This window comes from Epinephelus moara, chromosome 18 (assembly GCF_006386435.1).
Source record: "Epinephelus moara isolate mb chromosome 18, YSFRI_EMoa_1.0, whole genome shotgun sequence".
NCBI lineage: Eukaryota > Metazoa > Chordata > Actinopteri > Perciformes > Serranidae > Epinephelus > Epinephelus moara.
The window spans coordinates 31,414,000-31,423,539 of NC_065523.1; the positions used below are offsets into that span (position 1 = coordinate 31,414,000).

The window sequence follows — 9,540 nt, forward strand, 5'->3', positions numbered from 1 at the left end:
TAATCCAGCCTAGAGGTAACAAAAGCGTGGACCAATTTTTCTGCATATTTTCGGGTCAGGATAGGCCTAATTTTCGCAATATTACGCAGATGAAAAAATGCAGTCCGTGAGGTTTGTTTTAAATGAGAATTAAAAGACAAATCTTGATCAAATATAGAGGCCAGAGCAATGCCATCTAGAGAAACTATGTCATCAGATAAAGAGTTAGTTGTTTAAATTTCTTTAATTTAATAACCCACATACAGTACATTGCCAGTTTGAAGTCCTATGTTGTATTTTCTTGCATCAAACATGCCCATATGTACTTTTGGATTGTTCATACTGTTAAAAACTTCTGCAGACATTATAGCAGGCATCACTCTCAGCTGTGGTCCATGCCTCTCTCATTGGTGTGTGTGTTTTGGCTCTGCGTGGCTTCGCCTCTCAGACACAGTTTAGCAACAGCTCAGCCAGCCTGCATTATTCATACAGGAGCGAGCAGGCAGATAGAGTTACCCCGAGGCAGTATAGCTGCTGCTTTAAGGTGCCCTTTGCAACTGTATTATAGGGATACACACTGATGCACATGCACACACACACAGACATACAATACATATGCTCATATGTGCATACACATGAGCTGAGGGTAACGATGAGGCCTCAAGTTGAGGCGAACAAGGATGCATGAAGCGGCAGTAACCAGAGAGAGAGATGCAGAAGGTTGCAGGAGGTCACAAAGGCAAGCTGACGTGGATGTGGGAGGATACAACTCGCATACACACTCACTCTCAGACAAAGAGGAGGACACCCCTGAAGGCCGAGACTCACACGGACGCACGCACATCGACTCTCCTTGTTGGGGGGGACGTCCTGCCAAAGTTGGTGCGGCGGCCAAGATGAGGATTCACCGCTGGACTCACAGGACGCACTAACAATGGGAGACACACAAAGGACTACACAGACCCTGTCACTGGGATATCAGGGTCTTTTATTCACCGTGTGACCCTGGGAAGTTACTTACAAGCCTGTTAAGAGGAACAAGGACAGAAATGTGCAAGTGTTTTTGCTATGCAGGCTGGACTTCAGTGGAAAAACTCCAGAGGCAATAAGTGGGTAAAACTGAGAGAGACTGTAACCAGTGAGATTAATTCTTCTCACAGGTAACATTTTAAATTCAGTAAGCATCTGCCTCTTCTTAGTTAACACTCTTAAAGAGGTTTCTGTCGCTTTTTACTCACACAGAGACAACAGCTCTTTTGCTGAGGCTTGAAGACCTACTGTAATGCGAGCGAGCACTGATGGCTGAGATTCCGACTCCATTACTAGATCGTGTTTTGAAGGACTGGGGTTTGTGTTTGTCTCTGTGTGCATTATAGAACAACTGACTCGGGACAGAGTGTGCCACTGTGTGTGTTTCTGGGGCGCTACATGGACGGATCAGATGGAGGAAAAAGGAGAGAAGACGTGAAAAGCATTGGGACAGAGAGGATGTTGCTACTATTTAGACTCATATCAACATTGACCTGCTTTAGCACATTTTGGAATCTCGTTCTTCCTCTTCTTGTTTAAAATGATTTGAGCAAGAAGACATCATGCCACCTAAAAAAGGTGACGCAAAATCAGCTGCCAAGAAAGGCAAGTCAGAGGAGCCAAAGAAGGGAGGAAAGGATGATAAGAAGGGAGGGAAAGATGACAAGAAAGGGGGAAAGAAGGCAGAGGAGCCACCGGCTAAGGGGAAAGGGAAGGATGATGGAAAGAAGGGAAAGGGAAAGAAGCCTGCCAGCGAGTCAGAGGAAGGGTCAGAGGAAGAAGAAGAGGAGATGAAGACTGAGGAAGATGAGGAAAGTGAGGAGGAGGTAGTTGTCAAGAAGGATAAAGGGAAAGGGAAAGCAGCTCTAAAAGGTGCATCCAAGGCCATGGCTGTGAAGGGATTTAAGCCTGCTAAACCACCTCCGTCTGATGATGATGAGGAGGAGGATAGGAAGCCTCACATGAAAAAAGGGATGGGTGCAGTAAATCTGAAAAAGATGAGTGATGTCAACATCAGAGGAGCCTCCAAGGCCATGATGGGCTTTGCTGCAGAGGGACAGAAAAGGGGCACTGCTGCAGCAAAAACACAAAAGACACCAGATGTCAAGTCTCACCTCAAAGGAGCCTCCAAAGCCCTCTCAGGCCTCGCAGGGAAGTCCACTCCTTTTACCTTGCCCTCTAAACAGCCGGCAGAGAAAGCGAAACCAAAGAGAAACCTCAAAAGCACCTCTCGTCTTTTCCTACGACTCTCCAAGAAAAAGAAACCCCCTTCTGGTGGTAAACCGTTACTGGGAACCAGCAAGCTTTTAGCTGGATTTGGGGGTAAATCATCCGCTGACAAAAAGCCAGGTCTGTCTGGCTTCAGCTTGTTTAATAAAAAGGAGGCTCCAAAAGAAACCACACCACCTAAAAAGACAATAAATCTATCCGGTTTAGGGGGCAAGGGGAAAATGGCAACAGAGGCAAAGGGACTGGGAGGGAAGTTTAAAGGCATGTTTGGGAAAAAGAAAGCAGGATCAGATTTTAAGAGTAAAAGCTGGATGTTAGGAAGGATAGCTGCAGCATCCAACTGGCTGACAGGGAGGTTCCTGACTTCTAAGGGTCAAGGTCGCCTGGGGGCACGAGCAGGAGGTAGGGGACAAAAGAGTCTGTCATTTGCTAACAGGAACGCTAGAGGGAGAGAGACTCATTATTACAATGAGGCCTATGAGTATGACGATGATGAGTATGGATATGATGAAGATTATCACAGCAGGGGGAGACCTAGAGGCTACATGAGACAAACCTATGACCCCTATGACCCTTACGGAGAAGACCTGGATTACTACGATGATGATGAGTGGGAAGATGAATATGGTTACTACGATGATGAGGGTAACTTTTATTATGATGATGAGTTTTACTATGAGGATGACGTGGATTACTACGGTTACCCTTATGGCTATTATGAGGATGAGTATGAAGATTACTACGGTGATGAAGGGGTAGAGTATTTCTATGGTGAAGATGGAATGCTGTATGCAGTGGAGCCAGAGCCATATGGCTACTATGGTAGTGCCATGGATGGTTACTATGACCCATATGACCCTGAGCCATTTGGAGATTACTTTGACTACAATATGGGTTATAACTATGGGAGTCACCCGTATAGCGTGATGAATGGTGGTTATGATGTTGTTCCAGGCCTTTATAATGACCCAATGCTGGGATATACAGACCCTGCTGCTGTTTATAACCCCTATCAGCAATCTTTCTATATGGATCCTGGGCAGGATCCAGGCGATATAGGACAGCTATATGGACAGGAGCAGCTGTCTTACCCTCTTCCTGAGCCATTTTCAGCAGAGCAGTTCAGGGTCCCCAGGCCCCAGGTCAAGCTATTTGGAAAAGATAGACTAGAGGTGGAAACCCTGCCGCCACCTCCTCCTACTCCTCTTTATTCTCAGCCAGCTTCCCCCATGTTCCCCCTTCCTTCCCCAGCTCTTGCCCTCAACAATTTGGAAATGATGTCAGATATAAGTTATGAGCAGCCCCTTCCTACATACCCTCCTGGACAGCCCCCTTACCCTGCTGCCATGAACCAACAACAAATCCCCATGCTTCCTAGACAAGCCCCCTTGCCACTACAATTTGCACCCCAAATGTACCAACCAACCCTCCCCCAGGACCCACAAATGTTTCAGATGGGGCAAATGCCACCAATGGTTGCACAGATACAGCCACCAATGCCTCCGCTGATGCCTTCACCACTACATTCACCAATGGCCTCACCCAGGCCAGTGCGACGAATGAGTCCCTTTCCATCGCCACAGCTGTCACTTAGGCCAGGATCAGTTAGGGCGATGCCACCTCCTTCACCCCACTTCTCACCACATCACATGGACTTTCAAACAGGCATCCAGTCAGACCCACATTTCTCCCCTCGCTTACAAAGGAGGGGACTCCCTCATCGGGCCTCAGTGGCAGGCCAGATGCAGACTTCCCAAAGGCGGAGGCCCCCCAGCCCACCTCCTTCCCCATCATTCCAGAGGAGAGGGATGTCAGTTAGAGCTCAGCCATCCTTGTCAAGAGGAAGGGGGGGAGCTGGTTTACGCAGAGCTCCATCAACAGTCCAACCCCAATCCCCCCTTTCGAGCCCTCTACCTTCACCCCGGGGATCACTGAGGAGGAGAGCAAGTCCACCACCTTCCCCAAGACTCTCTTTTAGACAGCAGCCCCCTCCTGATGCTGTTCCTCTGCCACCTACCAGACCGCATATGTTCAAAGGTAGAAAACAAACATCCAAGATGAGGCGTTCCCCATCTCCTCCCCTCCCGTCCCCACAAAGATGTAGCCCGCCTCTACCAGAGAGATCTCAGTCTCCCCCGCAAACCTTCCGGCCCACCTCTCCCCATCGTCCTCCTTCTCCTTCCCCATCAAGAATGACCAGTCGCCCCCTTCCAACCCGGTCCTCTACTCGTAGGCTGAGGGGTGGTGTTGGTGGCCGAGCTCATGTGCCCATGGGGGCCGTGAAACCCTCTCCAGCTAATCCCTACTTACAGAGACGCAGTAGACATGGACCCCCTGTCACTCAGCATGTAGCCCCATTCAGGTCCTCTATCCATAGTGGCCCAGCCCCTCCCTCAGGACAGATTGGGGGTGTAGCTGGAACACCCATGTTAGCCAGGGCAGGCTCCCGCCCTGCAGGATTAAGGGAGTCAAAGCGAATTGGTACTAACCAAGGAGGCTTCCACAGACCTGTAGGTAGGGGACAGCCACTAGTTCGTATGCCCAGAAACCAGCCCTCTCTTCAGTCTAGGCAGTCATTCAGAGGACCTCCTCCAGTGCCTCCTGTCTCTCCCCAGCCATCTCTTAAACAGAGTGGCCCTCTATCTCCCCAGCCATCAGTGCGTAGGCTACAGAGTAGACCTCCATCTCCACTACCATTGCAACGTCCATCTCCTCTGCCCTCGCGTTCAGCCTCTCCCATGCACCATATGTCTCGCCCACAGTCCCCCTTTCCCCACAGGGCTATGAGTCCCCAGAATCTAGGGCCATCATCTTTTCAACCTCCATTACGTCAACCTGGTCTTCCTCCTGGTACTCTCCAATCATCTCAGGGTATCACCCAGTATGACTACACAATGATGGAGCCGGGACCCTCCCCAATGCTTACAAATGCTTTACCAAACCATCATGTTGTTGGTGCTCCTTTTCCTCCTTCTCCTCTTCCTTCCTCCATCCCATACTCCACCACTGTTTCTCCTTTACAGAGACCCTCATCTCCCCAACCACAGTATGAAGTCTACCCCCAAAACCTCCCTCAAACTGTACCCCCATCACCTTATCTAGGGCATGCGCTCCAGAATCCATATCTGCAGAATGCCAGTTACACCACACCTTTACAGAGAAGCCCTTCCCCCATACCTGGTGGGGAGGGGGCAATATCAGCCGATGTACAGGTGAGCCAGGAGGGTAGCCCATATGCCACTCTTGGTCTATCCAATGCTTTGATGCAGAACTCCCGCCTGCGTAACGCCTCCTACACGTCTCCTCTACAACGCAATGCCAACGTCTATACAAATGTCCTTTCACCCCCACAGGCAGCAGCCCTTCCTGCCCCCTCTTTACCCTCCTCCCCACACTTGTCTGCTGCTATGCTTAACTCCCAGCTACGTAATGCTTCCTTTGCCTCACCCCTTCAGCGACACCTCTCCCCCATGTCTCCTGCATCTCCCGTCCCTCCTCCCACCACACCTCAACAAGGGACTATTAGAGGTACCTCCTCATTTCTCTCTGGTGGATTGCGGACTGCCCAAATTCAGGGATCCATGTTAAGGCTTCCAAGTGGCGCTTTGACAATGTCCCGGAGCCCTGTTGAGTCTCCAGTTACCACTGATGTTGGAGGTGGGAGACTGTCACCCTCTATGCTATCCAATGCCCTGCAGAACCCAAGCCTACGACAGGCCACCTATCGACTTCCTGATGGCTCACTGATCACCAGAACTGAACCTGCTGAAGCTGCACCAAGTCCATCACCCCTCTCGTCCTCTATGCTGTCCTCTGCCCTGCTCAATCCCAGTTTGAGACAGGCGACATATCGTTTGCCTGATGGCACTCTAGTAACCAGAGCAGAACCTACACCTGCACCCTCTCCTTCGTCACCTATGCTTTCCTCTGCATTGTTGAACCCCAGTTTACGTAAAGCTACATATAGGCTGCCAGATGGGACTTTGGTAACAAGAAATGAGCCTGAACCCGTCGCCCCTTCATCTTCTATGCTCTCCTCTGCTCTTCTCAATGCTAATGTTCGTAAGGCCTCTTATCGATTACCAGATGGTTCATTTCTAACACATCCGGTAGAGGAGCCACAGAATCCTGAGAGTACTGTATCATCACTGGGGCTATCTAGTGCCCTGATGAATGCGAACCTGCGTATGGCAAAGTTTCAGCTCCCAGGTGGATCATCATTGTTTTCACAGAACCAAGCTTCCACCTCTGCCCCCTCCGGTCCTAACCTTTCTAATGCAATGTTAAAGACAAACCTTAGAGGTGCCTCCTACAAACTTCCAAACACATCACTATTCAGGCAGCCTGGTTCTGCGGAAACCACTGAGTCACGCTCCCTTGACCTTTCCAATGCTCTTCGCAACCAGAACCTCCGATCTGCCACCTACCGTTTGCCTGATGGAACTCTGATGAACCGCCCTCAGCCCACTCCTGCACCTCGAACACTTGATCTGTCTAATGCATTATCAAAGAACCCAAACCTTCGTGGGGCAAATTACCGTCTCCCTGAGGGTAATATCATGACACGGCTTGGTGCCCCTAGCACCCCAGAACCTCGCACACTTAACCTCTCTGGTGCCCTGCAGAACCCTAACCTCCGAGGGGCCTCTTTCCGTCTACCTTCATCATATGCTGTAGTGTCACCCCAGGTCCAGGGATCTGGCCCTGGGCAGCACTGGGCACAGGGCCCCGGAGCTGAAGGCTTGGGACTGCAGCAAGATGTGGATGTATGGGGTGCAGAGAGGGTACTACCTCACGGGACAGTGCAGAACCTCAATAAGTGGTCGATGTATAGAGACGGGGAACTGCTGGACCCCCACAGCCTGATGGGACAGGGACAAGTGGGGCACGAACCAGGGGAGTGGAATCTCAGCAGGGAGGGAGAACCACAGGGGCACTGGTATGACAAGGTAAAAGTTTTGAAACATGACTCACACTACAGTTAGATGCAATAGCTAATGTTTGGCACCATACTATAATTGTTTTATACCATGGTGTGGTTAAATACCAAGCGGCAACTGCAGAGAAAAATGAAGCCATATGTATTTTTGTATATCCACCATCTCAACCAAATATGTCATTTTGCTATTCAACTTGCTACTTCAGGCCTCGGCTGACAGTACACATAGCCATCATTTGTTCAGGAAAATCTTATATTGACATTGATTTGGGTACAATGACATGGCTGCACGGCTAGCTATTTTTGTTGTTAAACATACCGTCAGATTATATTTACCATTTGTTTATCATGTTTACTGTTATTCACTTTGAATCTTAATAGCATGACATTAGCTTTTTGGCTAACTACTGAGCTGAAGGGCTCTATGAGCTGAGCGCACTAGAAATATCTCCAGTTGCCAAGTCGTATCTAAAGCCCCTTTTCCACTGGACAAAAAAACTCACTAACAGCAACTAAAATATGGCTTTTGACTTTGGTGGGAAAGGTTACCATCAGCATTCATTCCCCGGATAAATGACTCTGCAGTAGTCACAAATATTTGGCTCCAGCAACGATGTGATGGAAGTATGACACCCAGGTGGACATACTTATTTTTACCCCCTTTACAGCGCAATGCACTGACATGCCATTACAAACTCTGGCTGTCACTGTCCAAGCAGCGCTCGAAAATTGTCCTTAATTAGTCGGCACCAGCACTGTCACCTCACAGCAAGAGGGTTCCTGGTCGATCCTGGGTGTGGGAGCCCCTCTGTGCGGAGTTTGCATGTTTTCCCCGTGTCAGCGTGGGTTTTCTCCGGGTACTCCAGCTTTCTCCCACAGTCCAAAGACATGCGGGTTAATTGGTGACTCTAAATTGTCCGTAGGTGTGAATGTGAGTGTGAATGGTTGTCTGTCTCTATGCGTCAGCCCTGTGATAGTCTGGCGACCTGTCCAGAGTGAACCCTGCCTCTCGCCCAATGTCAGCTGGGATAGGCTCCAGCCCCCCCGCAACCCTCAAGAGGATGAAGCGGTTAGAAAATGGATGGATGGATAGTCGGCACCAAGTTTGAAAAAGAGACTGATTAAGTCTCTTGTCTTACTGCTGATTAAGTAACACATATAAAGATGAAGTAACCACCAAAACATTTTAGACAAACAACTTTAGATTTTGATTGCAAAAATATAAATAAATGGTGTTAGTGTTTTTTTCTTTGGCAGGTGACCATGGTGTAAATGCCCTTCAAGGTGTCCATTAGTGGCTTAGTCCATTACTGGCTTAATTAATTCCTGATAATGGACACCTCTTTGGCATCATCCCTTACATGTGGTGTAATCTTGCAGTTGGAAGTGTAATGCTGGGTGAAAGCCGGGCACTCTAATGGATTTTCAGTAGGAGGGAGTAATCAGGGGGATGGTAGCTCATTTGGAAAATGTTTTTGTAATCAGAATATACAATTCCACTGGGCTAATAAGATAAAATGTCTAAAGCACATTTCCTTGGTGAGAGATGACTCTGGATACAATGAAGATTGGGATAATCCAAAAGAGAGAGAACTGATATTTCCACATGTGTGTGAATGTATTAGTGCATGTACACAGTGCAAAGAGCTTTGTACATGCATCATGTCCTCATTTCTGATGCCTGTATTTTAGATGTACTCAATCAGAAGCCTGACCACGATGGCTCACCGAGAGCAACGAGAGGAAGACGGGGTGGAAGATATGACACAGTTAGAGTAAGTAAAGAAAATCACTCACACCTGAGTTAACTCTGTCACAAAGTGTAGTCAGATTTAAGGCAATCCATCACTCTAAAGAATGTATTCCATTTGGTTAATCATGATTTAAGGTAATAAACTGCAGCATAGGCGTTTCTAGCCCATTTTTCACCCCTAAATTGAATCCCAGCACCCCTAAAATTTGAGAGATTTATTTATTTATTTTTTTATTGCAAATCCTTTTTAACAAGCTAGAAAAATGTCAAAACCATACAGTACTTGGTTGCAACGTAATATTTTAACAACAAAAATACAGCAGCAACTCCTACCACTCAATACCAACACATCATTATCATCACCAGTCCTCATTTTTGCTGCATTTAATTGTAGGTCACCGTTTATGTTGTTAGGTCGGAGTTAGCTGACGTTTTTTCTAGCTAGGAAACGTTACAGGTAGTCAGTACCACTGTCCTCTGTTTGAAATGGAATGAGAGAAGCTGGCTGTTGTGTCATGTGCATGTGTTAATATTAAAGCCAAGGTGCTACTGACTAGCTAACTGACTGGATGCCCATTAACATTATAACTCCTATTGTGACAAGAAGGGA

General features: G+C 48.1%; 2 protein-coding genes across 2 annotated transcripts in view; one reads left to right on the plus strand and one right to left on the minus strand.

The window, feature by feature from the left end:
- Nucleotides 1-9,540, minus strand: part of syngr3a (synaptogyrin 3a) — a 136,877-nt gene that overhangs the window by 47,286 nt on the left and 80,051 nt on the right. The window lies entirely within an intron of this gene.
- myo15aa (myosin XVAa) overlaps nucleotides 8,870-9,540 on the plus strand; it is a 48,955-nt gene continuing 48,284 nt past the window's right edge. Inside the window, exon 1 of the mRNA XM_050070341.1 lies at nucleotides 8,870-8,952. Coding sequence (XP_049926298.1) covers nucleotides 8,870-8,952 — 83 coding nt within the window. The remainder of the gene's footprint in view (nucleotides 8,953-9,540) is intronic.